General features: G+C 36.2%; 1 protein-coding gene across 2 annotated transcripts; it reads left to right on the top strand.

Annotated features, from left to right (window-relative positions):
- LOC131158442 (protein STRICTOSIDINE SYNTHASE-LIKE 4-like) lies at window positions 1–24800 on the top strand. Of its 2 annotated transcripts, none has more exons than XM_058113315.1 (7): window positions 1–389; window positions 553–771; window positions 10354–10421; window positions 16688–16924; window positions 17179–17311; window positions 23312–23594; window positions 24632–24800. In XM_058113315.1, the coding sequence occupies exons 1-6, from the start codon at window positions 192–194 to the stop codon at window positions 23588–23590; spliced, it is 1134 nt and encodes a 377-aa protein (XP_057969298.1). In that variant the 5' UTR covers window positions 1–191; the 3' UTR covers window positions 23591–23594; window positions 24632–24800. The 2 variants fall into 2 exon arrangements, with proteins under 2 accessions (XP_057969298.1, XP_057969297.1); XM_058113314.1 differs by having other exon boundaries at window positions 24626–24800.
- Window positions 24801–25109: the final 309 nt, after the last annotated feature.

Genomic DNA, 25109 nt, shown 5'->3' with positions numbered 1-25109 from the left:
CCTCTCCAATATTAATCCATTAATCAGTTTTGCTTTTTTCCTTGGCTTATAATCTTCACAACCTTATCTGATTACACACTCACAGTTAGCTGCTCTTCGTCATCTACAGTGTCACCTTCTTGATCACCACCTCTCCTCAATCAACAAGGGCCGGGATCTGGATCTGGATCTGAGTCCGGGTCCGGAAACCCATGGAGAATCCGAGGCAAGCTGTACGGGCACCCTCGAAACTAAAACAATACTCCGTGCCTGCATGTTTAAGCTTCCTCTTGGTTTGTTTACTTGCTTCCACCCTTCAAGTCTTCTTCTTCTCCCCAATCTCCCCAGACCCACTTCAACTTCCCCCTCCATTTTCACCTTCCTCTCTTCCCACCAATACCCTCTTGCAGGTAATTAATTAAACTGCTGCATCACTCACATATGACGGTGATCTTTTTTTTTATAATTGATTTAATTGGTTTTTTCTTCTTAATCTTGATATTAATTATGGTGATTTGGTTTTTCTTTTTTTTTTTTTTTTTTTTTTGGTGTGTGTGTGTGTGATATTCTTAGGGAGTGATTAAAATTGGAGAAGGGTTGGTAGAGGACCCAGAAGATGTGTGTGTGGATGGAGAAAAGGGGATACTGTATGCAGCCACAAGAGATGGTTGGATCAAAAGGCTACACATGAAAAATGGAACATGGGAGAATTGGAAGATGATTGGGGGTCGCACTTTGCTTGGAATCACAACAACGGCAGCTGGTGATCTCCTAGTCTGTGACACTGAAAAGGTTAGGATCGAGTTGTTTGGTTTTTTTTTTTTTTTTTCCATTTTTATTGCAGTATGAAGAATTTGTTTAAATTTTGCATTATTACTTTTTTTTTTTTCTTTGTCAATTTTTATTACAGTATACTGGATTCGTTGCCCTTATCTTTAGAAATCTCTTGTTATAGCGGCGAAGTCTTGAGTTAAAGACAAGTGGGCTCAGATGGAAGATGCTTACTATTCTTGTGTCTAGGCTTCGGCCTTACCCACCCTTTTGTGGTAGAACCTGAAATGCTTTCTTCCTCGCCTAGGTGTGCTGCTATTGATTGGTGCCCTATCTAGCCCCTGCGAAAGCAAAGGACTTCTCTTTCTACTTCGTAATATCTTGAATCAAAACCAAAGCTCACTGAACTTTGTCACTTAAATCGAATTTGATTACTATATTTTAATTCCTAGAATCAAAGTCATCCAACTTTTAGAACTAATTCAATGTTATTCAAAAACTAACATTTGCTAAATAGAGTGACTGAAATGTTGTTGTGGCATCCAGTTAGCATTCATTCCTCATTTTCCCCTTCTCTTTTCTTCTCTAAGACTCTTCTTCTCTTTCTTCCTTCATCTCTTCCACTTCTCTTCTCCAATCATCGTCTTGACCACCCGAAGACCATATTAAGAGATTTAGATCTCACACCATTTTCTGCAACATTTGTCACTGCAATTGTCCTCCACCTTACATTGACCCTTTTCTGCCAACAACGCGCCATGAATCTTGTACCCTAACCTGATTCTATAACTTCTTCCCTTACATCTCCTTTTGGTATCAAAGCCTGATTTAAATATGGAAACATAATCAGTACCTAAATTCTATTGCAATCATCTTAGTGGCAAAAAAAATTTCTCGAGAAAGAAGAATTTGTTGAACGATATCTACAAGGAAGCTAAAAAAAAAAATGAAATATCAGCCGTGCTTAATGCCATCAAATCGGGGAAGTCAACATTGATTGATGCATTGGCGAAAAAATTCACCAAAGGAAGCTTGAAAGGGATGATGAGTTTAAACGACAAAGCATTGGAATCGTGCCTTCTTAAGGTGATATATATATAATGCAAGATGATTGCCTCCTTCCGATGCTAATAATCGAAGAACTCATGTTCACTCGACTTCAAACTCCCCCACACACTCTCCAAAATCCAAGAAGGGTATGCGAGTTCAAGCCCTGATCAATTAATTAAGGCTCCTAAATGCTGCCAAGATCATGATCAGCGACATAGGTGGCTCTCTAACTGGTAATGATGGCACATATTCATTAAATCGATATAATCTATAATCCAATAATCCTATTCCTTGACGACCAACCTAAAGGCTTGACTACATTAGCACCTTCATATGTAGAGTTTTCTCTTGAGTTGATATGTGAGCTTGAAGGATCCTCTAGTGAAACAAAAAGTTTGGTTAAACAAGTAATAGCAAAGCATAAAGCATCCCTAGACTGACGACAAGTTGGTCGACTAGCATGAATTGACCTTATAGGAAGCAATCAGCATGAGCATATTTGTTGAATGCAGGTTTAGGAGGCCCATTTTGGTTCACAACATTTTGATAATGACCATTTACAAACCAAACAAGTATAGACAACTAATCCATTGGTTTCTTAACTTATCTATTTATATTTAAAAAATGAAGTCACCACTTTATTTTAATTTTCAAAATGCAATATAAAGGAAAGCCCTTTTGAAAGAGATTAGTTTCAGGAGTAATTTTGTGAATAGGGAAGGTAATTCGTTAAATTCCCTTTTGTTGAAATTCAAAAAACTAGCACCCTATAACACTCATTCTATAAATGGTTACTGTACTTGTCTTACGTGTGTGTGTGTGTGTGTGTGTGTGTGTATCTTCTTTCTAAAAGAAATTGATGAAATATGAAAAAAAATTTCAAAACTAGGTTGCGGGGTCAAGCGGTTAACCACCTACAAAGGCCGGTTGACTGCCCCTCTACAACCTTCTTCTTTTTTGCTTGTTCATTTCAGAAATTTTTCATCCCTTAACCCCTTTAAAAAGGCTGTCATAGGATCCATACAAAGGATTAAATCTCATGAGAAATTTAGTACCCAACAGGTACCTTTTTTTTCAAAAAGTTAGGGGGCAGTCAACTGCCTACAAACAAACTTCCATAAAACATGCCATATTATGACCTTTGAACATGTTTTTCTCTACAATTGAGGTAAAAATATGTCCTACAACTTTCAACATGAAGTATTAACATGAACTAATAGAGAAATCATGAAGCATTAAACATGAACATTTAAAGAAATATCAATATGCCTATACACAAAAACTCGCAAAACAAGTGGAAATAAATAAGTATAGGGTTGAGCACTAACCTTATTGTATAATAATCTTCTATAGTTTAAGTGAAGGACACCCTCACTTCAATTCACTCCCTAAACACCCAAAACAAAAGAAGAGATGTGTGATTTTTGCTCCTTTTTGCCTTTCAATAAAAGCCTCCCTTTGACCCCATAAAAATTCTTGGAAATCCTCTCCTTGTCCCCACTTGGACGTACCCATTTCTCTTCCCCAAGAAGTCCTTTTATAGAGCTCCAATGGAATAGAGGGAAAAACCCCTTTGAATTTGAATCTTGAAAATCCAAATTCAAAAATAACTACCAACCACCACTGCTAATGTCATTACTTAACATGTGAGATTATTAAGTTACATAATATGCTTAAATTCCTCAACCAATCACAAGAAGACAAATCAACTTTTTGAATTTTGTTACAACTAGTAGACCACCTATTAGTGGTGCCAAGCAACAAAAGTGGAGGGAAAAAAGGTCGATTGATTGTCCAAAACGGTATGTCGATCACCTAGTGAAAATTTTCCTTTCTATTTATTTTTCTTTGAATTTTAGTTTCTTCAATTGGGTTATTGTTTGTTTGGTTGAAAAATGACTATAGACAGCATATCCAAAGGAAAATTAGTCTCCAACAAAACCAACAAAGACGTTAGTCCATCATTGGCAGTGTTGACCTTTGCGTACCTATTTTGGGTCAAATTGATCATCCTTTTGAAATGACTGGTACAAACCTCCCGCCAGACGCTAGAACTGTTTAAGATTCAATTAGGCGCAATTCTGATCATGGGCTTTATAGTTACCACAATGTTCTTCCAGTGGTCGTGACAACAACTGAAGAAAAGTGAAAAAAAGACAAAGGAAGAAGAAGAAGAAAAGTCTTAAAAAAGAAAAGAGAATGAAGAAACAAGAAGTGGATGTTGACTGGACTATTGGGGTTGTTGACTTCCGCCCATTCTCTTTAACGAGCATTATATTTTGGATGACATTGAATCATTTTTAGAAATTAGATGACTTCAATCCGAGGATTTAAAGTATAGTGACCAAATTGGATTTAAGTGACAAGTTTAGTGATCGTCATTGTCTTTAACCCTGTGATATTCCCTTCTATATGATGAATAGTGTCAACATCGGACTTGGATGACCTATTTAGTTATCAAAATGTTTCGTGACCATTAAAAAATCAAGTGAAGAATATCAAATCATTGATTATCTAACTTTCCTTTTTATTTTATAAAATAAAGTTGCCACTTTATTTTAACTTTAAAAAGGTAAAAAAAAGGAAAATTTTTTTAAAAAGAGATTTAAGTTAAGGAGTACCATTGTGAATAAGTGTCAATACCCATTATTTACTAGGCCTTATTTTTACTTTGCTTGGTGTGCTTGTGTGGGGGCTTAGAACCCCTTTTGAAGGATATTTTAGCTTTAACGGCATAATAAGCATTTTTAAGGTACTGATTATGTTTATTGGGGGTTTTTATCTTCCTTTTTTTATTTGTCTTGGTTTAGAGTATATTTATTTGTGTTTCCAAGAACCCTAAAAGGCAAGGAAGCAATTTTTCTCTCCTCTAATGGGCACTCTCATAAACTTTTGGTTTTTAGCCAACTCTAGCTCTCTTATTATAAATAAGAGACTAAGAGAAAGGCACAAAGGGGATCCGACATTCATTAGGGAGGAGCTTACTTTTTTATGGGGATCAACATGCACCTCGAGTATCTTTCATAAATATTGTGACACGTGGACAACCACTCGAAGTCCAACATTGGATGTGAACTTTAGTTGTAGGTACATTAAAGTTCAAGCCCAAATGATCACTTAATGGACTTTTACATTGGATGAGCTTGAAGAATGAAACAAAAGACTTAAGCTTTCCCTGAGCATGTGTTCCACTCAATATGAGTCATATACTCCAACAATCTCTACCTTGGCGAATAATCACACCTTAGGAGAAATATGAAAGCATAACCCGCAACTCCACCTAGGATAGTAGATTGGGACGCCTCCCATCTAGCACCTGAAGACATTAGTCAAGTCCAAACAATGCATGAACTTGTCCATTGTAATAGGTTTTGTCAACATATCTGCTGCATTCTCATATGTGTGAACATTCTCAATTAGTAGTTCACCAGAAACAACCAGTTCCCTGATCCTGTGAAACAGCATATCTATGTGCTTTTATCCTAACATGATACACCTGGTTTTTCGCCAAATAGATGGCACTCTAACTATCACACTACAGCTGAACTCCACCTTGCTAGATACCCAGCTCCTTGACCAATTCTGTAAGCCAAAACGCTTCCTTGGTAGCCTTAACCACTGTAATGTACTCCGATTTAGTACTAAATAAAGCAACAAGTGACTACACCATAGACCTCAGATGAATATGTCCTCCCACAAGGATGAATACATATCCTGTGGTAGACCTCCTATCATCCAAGTCCCCTGCATAGTCAGCATCCAAACTCTTTGCTCAATAGAGTCTTCAATTGATTTACCTCAGTCATATTCCTTGCAGCAATCAGCATGTCATCAACCTAAAGCAATAGAAACATGGACCATCCTCACGACTCCTCACATAGATGCAACAATTTTACTCACACCTCCTGTAGCCAATACAAATCATGTAGGATTCAAACCATTTGTACCACTGTCTCACAAATTACTTCTTCTTGTAAAGTGACTTCTTCATTTTACAAACCAAGTGATCCTATCCAGGTTGACAAAACCCTTCTGTTTGTAACATGTAAATCAGCTCCTCCAAATCACCATGGAGAAACAATGTCTTTATGTCCATCTAGTCCAGATGCATGTCGTAATGCGCCACTAATCCCAACATTACCCTGATGGAAGTGTGTTTAACCACATGGGAGAATATTTCATTATAATCAACTACTTTCCTCTGCGAGTAACCCTTTGCTACTAACCAAGCCATGAACTTCTCTCTCTCTTTTTCTGAAACTGTTTCTTTCTTCCAATACACCCATTTGCATCCTATTGCCCTCTTTCCTACTGGAAGCTCCACCAAATCCCATGTCTGGTTCTTATGCAATGATTCCATCTCCTCTACCATAGCACCCATCCAACTACTTTTCTACTGGCTGTGCGCTGCCTCTTTAAAAGTAGTAGGATCCCCACTACTAGTGATAAGTGCATAAGACACTAGATCATCAAATTTGTACCTGGGTAGTGGTCGGATAGTGCGTCTAGGTCTATCTACAGGTATACTGTAATGCTATTACTGTCTCCCAAGCTATAGCTCCCTACATCTTGACCATTTTCATCTCCACCTCGAGTCTCTAACTCCACTTGCACCATACACTTGCTATTGCTGCAATTTTCTGGCACATGTTTCTCTTTTACTTCCTAAGTATGCTGCAACATGACTTTCTCATCAAAAAGCACATCTCTATTGATCACCACTTTTTTTGCCACTAGATCTCACAGCTTGAACCCTTTTACCCCTTTCTAATACCCCAAAAAGATGCACCGTCTAGACTTCACCTCAAGCTTTGATCTCTCCTCACTAGGAACATGCACATTGGGTGGACATCCAAATACTCTCAAACTAGAGTAGTCTACCTTGTTACCTTTTGACATCTCCTCGGAAACTTTCCCATCATGTGATGCCCTTGGTGATTGGTTAACTAAGAAACACACCATACTCACCACCTTGACCCAGAAATTCTTAGCGAGTCCTACATTCAACCTGATTCACTGAACCCTTTCAGCTAGAGTTTGGTTCATCCTTTCCCCCACACCATTTTGTTTTGGTGTCTTGCATACTGTAAAATGTCTCCTTATGCCATGCTACTCGCACAACTCTTTAAAGTTTGAATTTGAGTACTCAGTGTTGTTGTCTAACCTGAGCAACTTAATCTTTCTCCTGGTCTAGTTTTCCACCTCAACTTTCCAAAATTTAAACTTGGTAAAGTCTAGTTTTCCACCTCAATTTTCCAAAATTTAAACTTGGCAAATATCTCTGACTTGTGCCACATGAAGTACACCCAGACTTTTCATAAGTAATCGTCAATGAAACTCATGAAGTACATATGCCCTCCTCATAATGCTACTCTCACCAACCTCCAAACATCTGAATAAATGTAATCAAGGATTCCCTCCGTCTTATGCATGGCCATGATGAACTAGAACCTATTATGTTTCCTTAGTACACATTATCTATAAAAATCCAGCTTGCATAATTTGACCCCTTTCAAAATATTTCTCTTATGAAACTTCTTCATTCCACGCTCACCCATATGCCCTAACTGCATATGCCATAAGACATTGTTATCTGACTTGGACTCTATAGCCGCAACTCCATCTACAACTGTAGTACCTAGCAGTGTATAAATATTCCCTAGTACTTTCTACCCCTTCATCACAATCAGAACACCCTTACACTTTCATTATCCTACTTTCAGACTTGTAACTAAACCCCTTACAATCAAAAGTACCTAAAGAAATCAAATTTTTCCTTAACTTCGATATATGCCTAACATTGCATAAGGTCCTCACCACACCATCATACATTTTGATTCTGATGTTTCCATTCCGACAACTTTACATGAAGCATCGTTTCCCATCAAGACAGAATCAGAATTCACCAATTTGTAAGTGGTGAACCAGTCTTTGTGGGCATCATGTGATAAGAGTATGCCAAATCTAAGATCCAAGAATCCATAAGACTATCTGAACCAGATGAGACCAAGAGCATATCACCATCACCGCTCCCAGAGTCTCCTTCTTCCACTACATTCGTCGTGTTTAATGAACCTTCTTTATTTTCAGTATTCCCCTTCTTCCTCTCTAGAAAATCCGGTTTTATGCACCCTTTTTTCCCACACTTAAAACACTGCACATCCTTCCTCTTATTGGAATTGGACTGACCTTTATTGTCACTCGATCCACTCCAAAACTTGCTTCTCCCATGATCCTTATTACCTTTCAACACAAGACCTTCACCTTCAGAATTCTCATAACTGACCTTCTTCCTATGATGGAAACTCAACATGGCACTCGTGATATCTTCCAACTCCAAAGTTTCTTTCCCCCATGTTAGAGACGTAACCAGATTCTTATATGTAGGTGACATAGGTACAACAACATCAACGCCTTGTCTTCTTCCTTAACTTCACATCAACCCACTTCAGATCACTAATTATCTAATTGAATACATTGAAATGTTAATTCATATCTGAACCCTCTGCCATCTTAAGCCAATATATTTTTACTTTAAGATACAATTTGTTCGTCAATGACTTGGAGATGTATCGGATCTCAAGTTTCAGACAAATTGCCGTTGGAGATTCCTCATCCATGACGTAATACATCACATCATCGGATAGACAAAGCCTAATAGTAGTCACAGCCTTCACTTCCAACTCCTTCCAACTCATGTCGTCCATGCCTTCTAGCAATTTTCCGTATAGTGCCTTCACCATATCTTACTGCACCAACAAGTCTTTAACCTTCCTCTGCCAAAGTCTGAAATTTCCCATTCCATCAAACTTAACAACATTAAACTTCGCAGAAGAAAACCAAACCATTGCAACCAACAGCTTTGATACCAATTTGTTGTGCCAAGTATACACCAATGCATAACAGAAACACAAATTGAATCAAATCGTGCAATGCAGTAACTAACGATGAACAATACGTAAACAATCAATCACAAAGAGAATAAAGGAAAGCAATAAAAACACACAACACAAGAATTTACGTGGTTCGGTAATGTGCCCACGTCCACAGGAGCAAGGGGCTAAATTTCACTTTCGTATCAACCAAAGGTTACAAAATAAAGTTTATAGGCTTCCTTATGTGTGCAGAAGGCTTATAAATTATCTAAAGTACTCCTAAAGTAATTTTCGAAGGAAAATCTTCTGAAATCCTCAATCTACTGATCTTCCCAAATCAAATCCTGTAAATAGCACCGAACAATATCGTTGACGGTTTGCTGAAACTATCGACGGTTTAACGCAGAGATTGAAGTAACTAGACTAAAACTATTGACGGTTATCTCCTCAGAGTAAGTCTTCAACCCAATTGTCGACGGTTCCTTCTTACAGCTCAACTTTCTTGTTCTCATTTCATCTTGCTTTCACTGAGCATGTATTCCGCTCAATATGAGTCACATACTCCAACACCATTCTATTTATTTTTATTTTTTTTCTTTAATTTGTAAACTATACAACTCACATTATCTTATAAAAAAATTCCACTCACTATGACATTGAATATATGTGAAAAGAGATGGAATAAATAATTTAATTAGTTGTTTCTCTTATATTCACAAAAATAAATATATTAGAAAAAAATGAATTTTATAAATTATTATTATATTTAAAATTTTGTTCGAAATAAATTTTTTTCCTCAGAATTTTATTCAAAAAAGGTCATATGAAAAAAGAAAAGAGTAAAATTGGTGCAAAATATTTAAGAAAGATAGGAGAGTCATGTCCATATATCTATTTGTAAAGTCTTAAACATGTGACAAATTGATCATTCATTAATATTAAACATATAAAGAGGGAAACTCATCTCTAAAATTTAGAAAATTTGCACATAGACACATGAAAGGGAAGGTTCCCTGTACAATTTCTCCCTTTTTCTATAGTATATAATATAGATAATGAATATATATATATATATATATATATATATACACATATATATATATACACATATATATATATATATTGGTAATTAATTATTATTTTATTGGAAAACTTGCTTAAATGTTTAGATGAGTTCCAGAAACTTAATTGCTATTTACAAATTATAAATTCAAAATTTTGAAATTATTAGATGGAGATATGTTCAAACCCACTACATTTACCTTTTGACATAACCAAGAATATTTACCTAGAGGAGAATTTAATTATATGTTTTAAATTAGTTTAAAGAGGGAGGCTTTGTCATTTAATTATTTATATAGCTACTCATAATTATCTTAAATAAAAAATTTCTAATGTGAAAAGTAATAATTTACCTTTAATTATTATATAGCTACTCATAATTATCTTAAAATACCTTTATAACCGCACAAGCTATCTATCTTTCAAAAAAATTATTAGTAAATGGTGGTATGTATTATTTTTTTTATATTGGATGGAATAATAGAAGTGTTTAAATGGGTATTTTTTTAACTATTAAATTCATGTAAATTTTTTCATTATATTTTCATTTATTTATAGGAATAGATATTTAACAAATCAAATGTAATATTAATGTTTACAATTATGTGATATATAGGGGTTGATTAAAATTGGCGAAGATGGTATGACTATTCTTGCCTCTCACGCGGATGGCTCCAAAATAAGGTACAAGATTGTTTTTGCTTACATAATTTCCTTATTCCATGTTTGGAATCTTAAATTTTAAATCTTAAATTTGAATTTGTGCAATTTTGATAAAATGTTGTATAAAATTGTTAATTTTATCAAAATCTATCTAAATTCAAATTCAAAACTTGAGATTTATACTCCCAACACAACCTCATAGTGTTTGAGAAAATATTATGTCAACAGTGTGTATATATTGGATGTAATGTAATTTTGCAATTTTTTATACATATGGTAAAATCATGTTAGATCCAATCTATGCACCAAGTGTACTTAATATTTTGCTCATAATGTTTACACCATTTAGATGTTTAGGCACTGTTAGGATATGTTAAGGATACACATATTATAATTAAATGAATAATTGAGGAGTAATTTGGTATTACTATCAAAAATTACAAAAATAAAAATTATAAATAAAAATTATGGTGCAGTCGCTCGTTACTTTATCTACTACTGAATCGGAATACATGGCAGTGGCTGAGGCTGCCAAAGAAGCATTATGGCTTACGAGATTGGTCAAGGAGCTGGGTGTCCAACATGGTGAAGTTCGGCTGCAATGTGATAGTCAAAGTACCATCTATTTGACAAAGAATCAGGTGTATCATGTGAGGACAAAGCACATTGATGTGCGGTTTCATAAGATCAGAGAACTTATCACTTCACGTGAATTTCTACTTGAGAAGGTTCACACGTCTGACAATGCAATTGATATGTTAACAAAGTCTATCACAAGGGACAAGTTCAAGCAGTGCTTAAACTTGATCAACATCTCCAAGTGCTAGACAGGAGGCAGTCCTAATCTACTGTCCTAGATGGAGCAACAAGTTATGCTTTCATATTTCTCCTAAGTGGTGAATATTCGCCAGGGTGGAAATTGTTGGAGATGTGGCTCATATTGAGAGGAACACATGTGCCACGAAAGCAAGGTAATGCAAAGAACAAGCTATTTGTAGGATCAAACCATTGATGGTTTGGTCGACAGTATGAGTGACGATTTACTCTCGATATCAAATTGTCAATGGTTTTAGGGAAATCGTCGATCGTTTTAGTCTATAGCAGGAACAGCTCTCGATATTTAACCGTCAACGGTTTTCTTGAAATCGTTGATGACTTCATTCGGTGCAGGTTGCGGATTTTTGAATTTGGTGATCAGTAGATTGGGGGATTCAAAGGTTTTTCTTCCGGAATTTACTACAAAAGTGTTTTAGATGTATTGTAATTCTTCTATGCACATAGGGTTAGAATATAAACTATGTTTTGTAACCCTTGATATAAGTTTTACAATCTAATAGTGAAAATTAGTCGTTTGCTTTCGTGGACGTAGGCACTTTGCCAAACCACGTAATTTTCTTATGTCATTGAATTTATTGTTTTCCTTTATTCTCCTTGTGATTGCTTGTTCCATATATTCATCGTTAAGTGCTTGCATTGCTTGCTCAGATTCAAGTTGTATGTGTGTTTTCACTGTGCATTCGAATCAACTTATTTCATAAATTTCGTGAACCTTCCAAACCACGCCCTAAGGGACTGCTTCAAACCACATAGGTACTTCGTCAATTTACAGACATGTTTGCTTCCTTTGGTTTGCATAATACATCGAGGAGGCAACTCCATATATACTTCTTCTTGGAGATCTCCACACAAAAAAAAAAAAAACATTCTTTACATCAAATGGGTGTAAGGGCTAGTCAAGATTCATAGCCAGATATAGTAGAATACAAACAATATTGATTTTGGCCACAGGTGTGAATGTCTTCATATAATCAATCCCATAGGTTTGAGTATATCCCTTGGCGACAAGCCTTGCTTAGAATTGTTCAATGGTACCATCAGCTTTGTATTTAATAGTGAAGACCTACTTAATTTCAACTGGTGTCTTTCCTACAGGTAAGTCAACCACTTCCCATGTTGAAATCTTGTGGAGGGACCTCATTTCTTCATTCTGCTTCCCTCCATATAGGACCTTTCAAAGCTTTATGTGCTCTACTGGGAATAGATGCAGTAGATAATTTATTCACAAATGGTTCACTTTCCTTTGAAAATCTATGGTAAAACACAAAATTACATATAGGATACTGAGACTTAAGAGTTAAGATGACATTCATTGTTTACTCTAGGTTTTCCTCCTGTGGTTTGATTGGGTAGTACCTTTAGTTAAGTTTCAGAAGTTACTTGAGACTCAAACATGGGCATAACTATTTGAAGCAATTAATCAACTGGTACATCGTGAAAGGGGGAAGTAGTTGGCTGAGTAACTAGTTGTGCCACTTCAATCTGATCTTGACTATTCTCATGCTCCAAAATATTACCAAAATTGTGCTCATTTGTATTATCTATACATTCATTGCTATTACCAAATTATTCACCACTTGGACATTCACCACTCTTATCCAATTTTTCAAAACTCATAAGATCCAAGGTGTCCAAAGAATGATTAAGAGTCTGCAATTTGTTTCTATTCTCCCCCTGAATTGAAGACTCAGGAGTAGAATAATACATGTTGTCCTCATGAAATACAACGTCAAAAGTGACATACAGCTTGCAAAAAAGGGGATGATAGCACCGAGCCTTTCTGATGTTGAGCATAGCCAAAAAATATACACCTAAGAGCTCGAGGTTCCAACTTGTTTCTCAATGGTTTGTGAAGATGCACAAAGGCTACACACCCAAATACTCTAGGTGATAGATTCAGCACAGTAGGAGCACTCACAGCTTCATGAAGAAAATTAAAGGGGGTCTGAAACTGTAATGAACTAGAAGGTTTATGATTGATGAGGTAAGCTACGGCAGTGATAGCTTCACCTCAATAACCGGTAGGCATATGAGCTTCAAACAAGGAAGCACGTACAACTTCAAGAAGGTGACGATTCTTGTGCTCTACAACCCTATTTTGCTGAGGGGTGTAAGAGCAAGTATTTTTATGGGTAATGTCATGAACATCCAAGTATTGTTTCAGATCTTGATTAACAAACTCTCCACCATTATTACTACGGAGAACTTGTATATTAGATTGATACTGGGTGACCATCATTTTGTGAAATTCTTGGAACAATGAACTAACTTCATATTTTGATTTCATTAAGCAAATCTAAGTCATACGAGTGTGATCATCAATAAATGAAACAAACCAACATCTACCACTAATAGAGGAGGTATTTGTTGGACCCCATACATCAGAGTGAATAACCATAAATGGTGTTGGACTTTTATTCATAATTATTGGAAATGGAACACGATGGTTTTTAGCCAATTCACAAATGTCACTCTTAAAATATGAAATAGATAATTGAGTAAAAAGCTTTTGAAACAATTTCTTTAAATAATTGTTGCAAACTTATTCACCAAGAAAACTTGTGCTAACTGATGGGAACTTGCTAGCATTAGATCAAGTAAAAGAGATTCCCCCTTCTAGTACCATAACCAATTGTCTTCCAAGTTTGGATGTCCTTAAAAACATGGAGGTTAGGCCAAAAAATCACAATACAATACAAAGTGAGAGTTATTTGAGCAATAGACAATAAGTTATGGTTAAGGGTAGGAACCACCAGAACAGAATCTAGACTCAAATTTTTAGTAAGAGTGATAGAACCTTCTCCAACAATAGGAGAGGGAGTACCATTTGCTGTGGATACTATATGTTGTTCATATGGCTTCATAGACTAAATATGATGATTTTCAAAGGGCATGTGGTCAATAGAACCAGAATCAATAATCCATTCACTATTACTAATACGAGGATAAGTATGAAGGGCCTTACAAGATGTAGCAGTTAAAGATGAGGCTTCCTCGGGAGTGATGGTGGAAGGTTCAGCCACTACAACTGAATTATGGTGATTTGTTTTTGTGTTACGTATACGGTGTGCCTTGGCAAGATCCCACCGTTCGTGATACCCATGCAACTCATAGATTCGTGACTTAGTATGTCTAGTTTCACCGCAATGAGTACAAATATGTTTTGATCTTGTTGTTCCAATTTCATAGCTACAATTCTGTGATACATATAACCGATTTTGGTCAATAATGGGACCAAATACTAGATCTGGTTTAGGCTTGGCCTAGTGAGCCACCATGGCAGATGACCCAGCACGATCAAGTTCATTATTTAGTGTCGCTCTATAAACAAAGTTGAGACATACATATGCATAGGCTTCTTCAAGATACAGTATAGGATCCTTCATGAGAGTCTCACCTTGGATTTGTTCAAATTCTTCATCCAGTCAATTCAGGAAAATGTTTACATGCAATCATTCAACTAATTTTCTATAGGTGATAACATCATCATGATCTTTCATTACAATCCTATCACGATGATCCATTTCTTGGAAGATTCCCACAAGATCACCATAATAGATTGATAGAGGGCGACCGACTTGTTTGGTATAAAAGACTTATTGATTCAATGCAAAAAGTTGCGATTTGTCTTACCCATCATTGAAAGCTTTGGCAAAAACACTCTAGATTTCACGTGCGGTGCGCAATCGAATATAGCACTTCTTAATCTTTGGCGACATAGAAGTGAGCAACCATCCCTTGACCTTTTGATTTTTAGCATACCACTTCACATGGGAAGCATCAATAGTCTATGGAAGGGATGTTTTGCCCATAATATACTCAAGCTTCTCACGTCCTGCAATCTGCATCTCCATGATTTAGGATCATACATCATAGTTGAATTCAATAAGAATGACGCTGATTATGAAACCATAATTTTCTCATTGAACATAGATATTGGTGTTGAGGTTGATTCAGGTTTGGCATTTGATACATGGTGCAAAGAATATAAGAATTCAGTGGTGATATGAACCCACTCTAATAACAAGTCAGAAAGAAGGTTTTTTGGAAAAGCCTTTCTCTTCTTTTCTAATCGATTGCATAAATAGCCACTATACAAGTTAAGATCCTAAAGTTTAGGATCGTGATAGAATAATCTAGGAAAGCAATAACTACCTAGATACAAACTAATAATCATAGAGATCCTAGTCTATTATGTACAAATAACAACAAAGGAAACATAGGAAAGAAAGAGACAATTGTGGAGTATGGACAAATATGCAACAGCTTGGAGATAATCACTCAAAATGTCAACACACCATGTATGAATTTCCTTTAGTGTGTTATGCCACTCATATGTCATATTAATACAATTGACACCCCTAACTATCTGGGGTCTATAATTGACCACCCTAACTACCTAAATTATTTTAGACATAACCAGCATTTTCCAACAAGGCACAACCGAATATGTCTATAATTTAGTAGCTAGAAACATTATTATATGTCAACCCACAAGTTATCCCTTTAGACAAGCATGTATGCCAGCTCATACAAGGAAAATTGTCAAGTAATCGCCCTGCTTAGTCAACATGTCAACATTGCATCATTTAACATTGACACTGCACACAGATAGCAATTCAACTCCTTATATGCATGTTTTCTTCTTAACCATGGTCAACTTATCTTATGCACAAGCACACATCATATGTCATTGAGACACTTATATCCGAATTAACCATCCAATTGTGTCAATTCAAAATCAGTCACTACAGCAAACTTGTCAAAGATCAATGGTCCAACCATGTCCATCTTTGATCATGCCTAGTAGGCAACTTAGAATCTATGTGCTCGCTCTTAAATTAGCAACATGTATCATCAATTCATTGAATGTTGAGGAAACTTATGATGGGCCATCTTATGCTGCTATCTTGGCACATCAGTTGACAACATTGTATGTTTTTCTATTGCCAAGAAAATCAAAGGTCAGACACTATTTTTAGAGACTACATAATGCTTTATGGAGCTAAATGGATCAAAAAAAAAAAAGCAAAAATTTAAAAATAATAATAATAATAATAATAATAATCATAAAAAAAAAAAAGTATAAATTATAGGTTTACATCACCAACACTATATGTCAAATGGCTCAAACTAAGACAATATATAAACATATGTTTTATACTTTTTTAAAAAAATTAAATTTATTTATTTTAATGTGTAAATTACATTTTCAAACACAACTCCAAAAACTGTTTGTAATTCTAATAATGCATTTGAGAATATAAATTTTATACTTTAAATTTAGATTTGAATGCATTTAAATAATTTTCAATATAATTATATTACATATCATCTAAATTTAATATAACTCTAAATTCAATTAAGTCATGTGATCAATTATTTGGCCATAAAAGAAAATCAAAGTGCGAGGTAGTGGGTACTAATTTTATTTAGATAGTTGGCATCAGTTTTGCGGATGATGTGGTGGAGGCATCAGACGGTAGCGTATACTTCAGCGACGCCAGCACCAAATTTGGGCTTAACGAGTGGTACCTTGACGTACTGGAGGCAAAGCCCCACGGCCGGCTTCTCATGTACCACCCATCATCAAACCACACATCTGTGCTGCTCCCTGATCTTTGCTTCCCAAACGGCGTCGCACTCTCAAGGAATCAAGATTTTCTGGTGGTCTGCGAAACATGGAAGTAAGTTCACCCTTTTCTTTTTCTTCTTTTTCTTATTCATATTGAGCCCAAAGCCACTGCGCTACACAATAATAACACATGCCTCTTCATAATTTTTATTTGATGCCATATTATCGTTTATCAGTTTTTAAATTTCATGAGAAAATTTATTTTTTTACGAATTTTCGTTGATGTTTGAACTAGTAATCTTAGTCATAAGAATAATTTTTAATTAAATTTTTAATGCAATGACGGTGCTTGAATTGTGTAATCAGATTCAGGTGCCTGAGATATTGGCTGAAGGGGGAGAGAAAAGGGAAAACAGAAATCTTTATTGACAACCTTCCCGGCTCACCTGATAACATTAATCTAGCCCCAGATGGAACATTTTGGATTGCCCTCTTACAGGTACGCAGTCTTTAAAACAACAACCCAATCTTCTCAAAACACAACACATTTTTCAAGTTCATAGGTTAAAAATGAAGTGTAATTTGTTAGGTTATTTCATATCGGTTGTAGATGGGACTAGTGGTGAGGTAAAACTGTTGGGAGAGATATCAATAAACAATCACAGCGGAATAATTTCTTCCTATATGCAAGCAAATATAGTGTATCTCTACTTTTATACGTGCTGAAAATAATAAGAAAAATAATCAATCATACAAAGCCACAAGAACACAAGTAATTTTTTACGTGAAAAACTTTCCCAGTGTGGGGAAGAAAAACCACGAGACCTAATCTAGTTGAAATTTCCACTATCAATCAAATAATGGGTACACAAAGACTTATCTAATCGTAATTAGAGGATATAAATATCTCTCATCAAGATATCAACAATTTTGGCACATACAAAGAGAATTGGAGAGAACATACCAAATTCGCGGTTACTGTTCACGGGCAAAAATCCCAACTCCCAAACTCCAAATCTGATCTCCACAGTTCAGATTGTAGCTCCTTGAGTTGTGAACCTTTCCTCCAAATTTCATCTTGATCGGACCACAAACGAAGCGGAATCGGAGTCTTGATGAAATCTGGGTAGCATGAGAAAAATCACTTTTTTCTCTCTTTCTTTTGAGAAGTGACGCCTCCTCCCTTCTCCCCTCTCTTTTTACAACTTCCTTTAGGTATTTCACACTAAAAGGGCTGGGCTTTGGGCTTTTAATAAAGCCCACTTGGGCTTTCCTCCACATGGAAGGAAATAACCTAATAAATTTTCCCCTTTCGAACCATGAAGAGGGAATCACCATCCCGACGATCGAACAATAAACTTCAAGCTTCTCCCTTGGTAGTGTCTTTGTCAACATATCAGATCCATTATCATCAGTGTGAACCTTCTCAAGTTCCAATAACTTATTGTTCAACGCATCTCTGATCCAATAGTATTGTACATTAATGTGCTTCGATCTTACATGGAAACTGGAATTCTTAGTAAGATGAATAGAACTATGGCTATCACAAAACAACACATACCTCTGCTGCTCGAAACCAAGTTCTCTCAAGAACTTCTTTTCCCATAACAACTCTTTAGTCACTTCTGTTGCTACAATGAACTCTGCCTCTGTCGTAGAAAGAGCAATGCACTTCTGAAGTCTCGATTGCCAAGCTATAGTCCCACCTGCAGAAGTTATCAAATAGCCCGAAGTAGACTTACGAGTGTCCACATCCCCAGCCATATCTGCATCTGTGTAGCCAACTAACAATGGTTGTCTGTTTCCTAAACCAAGTCTCAAACTGGAAGTACCTCAAAGATACCTCATGATCCACTTCACTACATTCTAGTACTCTCTTCCCGGATTTGACAAGAATCGGCTAACTACACCAACTACATAGGCTATTTTTGGTCTTGTGCAAACCATTGCATACATCACACTTCCTACTGCTGAGGTGTAAGGAACTCTTTCCATGTCTTCCTTTTCCTTATCTGTAGAAGGACATTCCTTTGTACTTAGTCTGAAGTGGGTAGCAAGAGGAGAGCTAACCACTTTAACTTTGTCCATATTGAACCTCTGAAGCACTTTCTCAATGTACTCCTCCTGTGACAAATATAATTTCTTGTCACGACTGATTCTTATCCCATGAATTTTCTTTGCTGGCCCCAAATCCTTTATAGTAAATAACTTACTCAATTGCTTCTTCAACTTGTCAATCCTTGAAGCATTTCTGCCAACAATTAACATGTCATCCACATAAAGCAGTAAGAAAAATAAAATCATCATCAGAGAATTTTTGAACAAATACACAGTGATCTGAAGTTATCTTCTTGTAGCCTTGCTCCACCATAACAGGCTCAAACTTCTTATACCACTGTCTCAGTGCTTGTTTCAATCCATATAGGTTTTTCTTCGGCTAGCACACATAATCCTCTTTCCCTTTCACTTTGAAACCCTTTGGCTGCTTCATATAAATCTCTTCCTCCAAACCACCATGAAAGAAGGCAGTTTTCACATTCATTTGCTCAACTTCCAAGTCAACACTAGCTGCTCAACCGAGTACTATACGAATCGATGACATCTTTACAATTGGAGAGAAGATCTCATCAAAATTAATACCTTTTCTCTGACCGAACCCTTTTACAACCAATCTAGCTTTGTATCGTAGTGGTGAAGAGAACTCATTTGGCTTCTTCTTGTAAATCCTCTTGTTCTCCAAAGCTCTTTTTCCTTTAGGTAGCTTCACTAACTCAAAGGTGTGGTTATCATACAATGACTGCATCTCATCTTGCATGGCCTCAACCCACTTTGTCTTGTGTTCATTTTCCATGGCTTCTGCAAAATACTGGGGTTCTCCCTCGTAAGTCAATAACACATATTATTCTGCTGAATACCAAGTGGAAGGATGTCGGTCTCTAGCTGACCTCCTGGATGGAATCTCTGGTGGAATCTCTGGCACTATCAATTGCTCATCAGTCTCAACATCTCCCTGAACCTGTAAGGGAACATCCACATCACCTCTACCCTGGTGGTCATCCTAAACATCATTCTCAACTTAAGATGAAAAATTCTTCAAAGGAACTGGATCCACATCAATCAAACTGTCACCCTGTTGAGACATAGATTTCTCTACCTTCTCAATATCCTGAATCGTCTAATCTTCCACAAACACGACATCTCTACTTCTCACAATTTTCTTTTCAATTGGATTATAAAACTTGTATCCAAATTCATTTTGACCGTCGCCAAGGAATATACACTGTCGCATTTTCTCATCAAGTTTAGACCTTTCATCTTTTGGAATATGCACAAATGCTTTGCACCCAAAAACACGCAGATGATTATAGGAAACATCCTTACCTATCCAAACTTGGTTTGGCACATCAAATTGTAGAGGAACACAGGGTGTAAGATTCAACACATGAACAATAGTGCTCAATGCCTCCCCCCAAAAGGAATTTGGCAACTGGACTTGTGAAAGCAAACATCTCATTCTCTTAAGCAGGGTTCTGTTCGTCCTTTTCTGCTATGCCATTCAATTGAGGATTTTTCGTATGCCATTCAATTGAGGAGTTTTCGGAGGAGTCTTTTGATGCCGAATACCCTGCTATCTGCAATACTCATCAAACGGACCAGAATACTCTCCACCATTATCAGTTCGGATGCACCTCAGTTTCTTCCCAGTATGTCTCTCAACGAGGGCTTGAAATTTCTTGAACTCAACCAACACTTGGTCTTTTGACTTCAAGATATAAACCCACAACTTCCTTGAATGGTCATCTATGAAGGTCACAAAGTATCTGGAGCCACCAAGTGTTCTCGTCTTCATAGGGTTACACACATCTGAATGTACCAAATCCAGTATCTCTGACTTTCTCGAATGAGGGGAATTCTTGAAGGAAACTCTGCTCTGCCTCCCTGACAAACAATGGGTACACCTTTTCAAAAGTGTACTTTTTAGTCCACATAGTAGACTTTTCTTCCCCAGTAAAGCTAATCCTTTCTCACTCATATGAGCCAGTCTATTGGGCCACAACTCTGTTGCACCATTATCCTCCATCGCATTAACTATGTCATTGGAGATCTTTTCTTGCAGAATGTACAATGCAAAGTGCTTCATGCCACGAGCCACAACCATAGCACCCTTGGTATGCTTCCACTAGCCATCACTAAAAGTGTTGGAATACCCTTTGTCATCAAGTTTACCTATAGAAATCAAATTCAAACGAATGTCAGGAATATGCTTCACATCTCTAAGAGCTAAACTCGTGCCATTATTTGTCTTTAGATACACATTCCCATTTCCAATGACTTTAACTAAGCCATCATTGCCCATCTTTACTGTTCCAAAGTCACCAGATCTATAGAATGTAAAGAGATCCTTTCGAGATGTAGCATGAATGGAGGCACCATTGTCCATCACCCAACTGGTCTCATGATATGCAACATTTATCATCTCATCATCATAAACAATGAGGAATTATGCAGGAGTGGTAGTAGCAACTCTATCATCACCATCTTTGTCATCTCCATTCTTCATTCCCTTCCCTTTCTCATTCTTGTTTTCTTTCTTCAATTGTCTGCAATATTTCTTGATGTGTCCCTTTTTCCTGCAATGATGACACTCAACATTTGCAAACTTGTTGGATTTGCTTCTACTGTTATCTCTGTTCTTCGAACCTCTGCTCTTACTTCTCCCCCTCTTTTCTGTAACCAAGATCTCTGACTGTGAAGAGGATCCTTGTGTTTTTCTTCTCATCTCTTCATTTAGCAAACAACTCTTGGTCATATCCATTGTGATTACACCTTCTGGAGTAGAGTTAGACAATGAAAATCTGAGCGTCTCCCACGAGTCTGGTAATAAACCAAGCAACCATAACTCTTGTATCTCATCATCAAAATTAATACCCATTTCAGCCAACTGATTAATAATTCCTTGGAATGTATTCAGGTGATCAGATAAATGAGTCCCGTCCTGGTACCTCAAAGTCATCATTTGTTTAATTAGAAACAAGTTATTATTTCCAGTCTTTCTATCATATAACTGTTCAAGCTTATTCCGTAGAGAACGTGCGCATTTGTTTCTCCACTAATATGGTTCAAAACATTATCATCTACCCATTGCCTGATATACCCACACACCTGCCGATGTAACAAAGTCCATTCGACATCAGACTTTTTTTTCTGATTTTTCAGCACTAAACACTGGTAGGTAATAATCTTTCACATAAAGAAGATCCTCTATTTTTCCTTTCCATATGTGATAATTTGAACCATTGAGATTTATCATTCTACTGGTATTTGCTTCCATAACTCAAACTGTCAACCTAACAATCTGTTAACCGGGGTCTAATACCTCTTTGTTGAGAGAGATATCAATAAACAATCACAGCAAAATAATTCTTCTCCCTATATGTAAGAAAATATAGTGTATCTCTACTTTTATACGTACTAAAAATAATAAGAAAAATAATTAATCACACAAAGCCAAAGAACACAAGCAATTTTTTACGTGGAAAACTTCCCCAGTGTAAGGAAGAAAAACCACAGGACCTAGTTCGATTGAAATCTTCATTATCAATCAAATAATGGGTACACAAAGTCTTCTCTAATCGTAATTAAAGGAAATAAATATCTCTCAAAAAGATATCAACAATCTTGGCAAATACAAAGAGAATTAGAAAGAATATACCAAATTCACGGGCAAAAATCCCAACTCCCGAGCTCTAAATCCGATCTCCATCGTTCAGATTGTAGTTGCTTGAGTCATGAATCTCTCCTTCAAATTTCAGCTTGATCAGATCACAGACAAAGCAGGATCGGAGTCTTGAAGAAATCTGGACAATATGAGAAAAATCACTTTTTTTTTCTCTTTCTTTTGAGAAGTGACGACTCCTCCCTTCTCCCTTCTCTTTTTACAACTTCCTTTAGGTTTTTCACACTAAAAGGGCTAGGCTTTGGGTTTTTAATCAAGCCCACTTTGGCTTTTCTCCACATGGAAAGAAATAACCCAATAAAAATCTCATCTCATGAGTTAGCTTTTGGGATTAAAAAGATCCTGAACCGTCCAATACTTGATATCAGAGTCATGGTTCAATATTCTTCTCGTGGTACCGCTAATTTAGAACCCGATATGTGAGGGGTCTCATATCGATTGTAAAAGGGGCTGGTGATCAATTATTAAGTGTGAGAGAAAGTCTCATTCATGAAATAGCTTTTAGGATTGAAAAGGTCCTGGACCACTATTTAACATGATCAATTTAAGTCAAGTTTGGAATTTAAAATTTGCATCAATTTGACTTAATTCAAATATATACTGAAGCCCAAGCTCAATTTGACTTAATTCAAATATAAACTGAAGCCGAGCTTACCACCAACCTCCACCTCTCCCCTCCCCCCAAAAAAAAAAAATCCATAATAAGCAGGGTGATGTATCAAATATTAAAGCCGAAACTGATAGAGGAATTGTGCGGTGCAGTTCACTTCCAAGGGGCTGGAGTTCGTGCACACATCCAGGGCTGCTAAACACTTTCTAGCAGCATTCCCAGGACTGATGAAGCTCGTCATTGGCGTGGGCAAAGGGGCGACGGTGGTGAACGTGGCGGCGGATGGCCAGAGTATTATAAGAAAGTTCGACGATCCCAGTGGAAGCGTGATGTCGTTTGTGACATCAGCAGTAGAGTTCGAGGACCATCTTTACTTGGGAAGTCTGAACTCCACCTTCATTGGCAAACTCCCTTTGGAAAATATTGTATAAAAAAGTAAGACCTTTAAGATGTATAATCGTGTTTATTTTTCAATTTTCAAAAATTACGAACAAGTCGCTTTTAATTTCAAAACTAAACAAGCTGAGATGTGAAAAATTAAATAAATAGATGAAGAGAGTTTTCTTCCGATGCACATACTAATGTAGGTACTGCTTAAAATGTCAACCCCATGAGCATTAGGGTAGCTGACCGAATCCATTTTGTACAAGCCCACTTCGAGCTAATATGCATATGAAGACCAATCATACCACCAGAAATTATACAAGATATTTTCCTCTCCGTGTGTCTGTTTCCTTAATATTAAACATGTGACAAATTGATACTATATTTATTAATATAAAAAAGGAGTCCATTTTTAGTAAGTGTATAATTAAGGAAATAAACACATGAACACGTGAAGGGGGAAGTCTCCTGAATAATTTCTCACATACCACGATGTGTTGCCCAGCTGCTCAGTGGTAAGATGTTTCCAAGTTTGCTTTTATGTATGTATGCTTATGTATATATATCTATATATGTATAAGCAGGTGTATTTTTATATATATTTTACTATATATGCATTTATGTAGTTATGAATATTAGTGTGTGTATATTTATATATGTATATATGTGTAGGTGTCTATTCGTATGTACTTACGTATCTATATATATTTAGTATATATATGTAATTTATGTATATTGGTGAATATTTATGTACATATAAATATTATTGTGTATATATGGATATATATATATATATATATATATATATGTTTACTCCTAATATGTATATATAATGGTATATATGTATGTATTTATATACTAATTTGTTGAGTCTTCCAATTGAGATCTTATTGCTTTAAATTCTTGACTAATGCTTGGTTGAGCAGAGGAAGTGGAAGGTTGATATATTGAATCTTCAAAATGAGATCGAATTTGTTCAATTTCTTGATTACTTGTGGATTTTGTGAGAAGATTTATTTTGAATATTTTTAATATCTTTTAAAGTTGCATGTGTGGTAACTTTTTATCTATTGTTTTGAAAGGTGAAGTGGGAAGCTCCGTGCCTTCAATATTGAATTTAAATTCTTCAGGTGGAATATGGATGGAAGTATTGACTTTGTGATCGAAGAGTCGTCAAGTTTTGAAACAACAAACATCAAGTGTATTAATTGATTTATAATCAAAAGGGGTATGAATACATTTGTACCATTGCCGCGACGTTCCCAAGGCGAACTGGACAAGGTGGTTTTCTTAAATATATATATATATATATATATATATATATATATATATGTGTGTGTGTGTGTGTGTGTGTGTGTGTGTGTGTGTGTGGAAAATATGGTGTAATGGAGTCGTCACTAACCTTTTGGAGTGTGGCTAGAAGACTTGATTACTATCCATGTAAGGGTAGAATCGGTCTGTATTACCAAAATAGGGATCGGGAGTTTGGTTACATGAAGGAAAGATATTAGCACCCCCTACACGCCCGTTCTACGAACGGTATCTAATTAATCGAGAATTATCCCA

The sequence above is a fragment of the Malania oleifera genome, chromosome 6 (assembly GCF_029873635.1).
Source record: "Malania oleifera isolate guangnan ecotype guangnan chromosome 6, ASM2987363v1, whole genome shotgun sequence".
NCBI lineage: Eukaryota > Viridiplantae > Streptophyta > Magnoliopsida > Santalales > Ximeniaceae > Malania > Malania oleifera.
The sequence above is the reverse complement of the archived record's forward strand: the minus strand, read 5'-3'. Positions and strand labels throughout refer to the sequence as shown.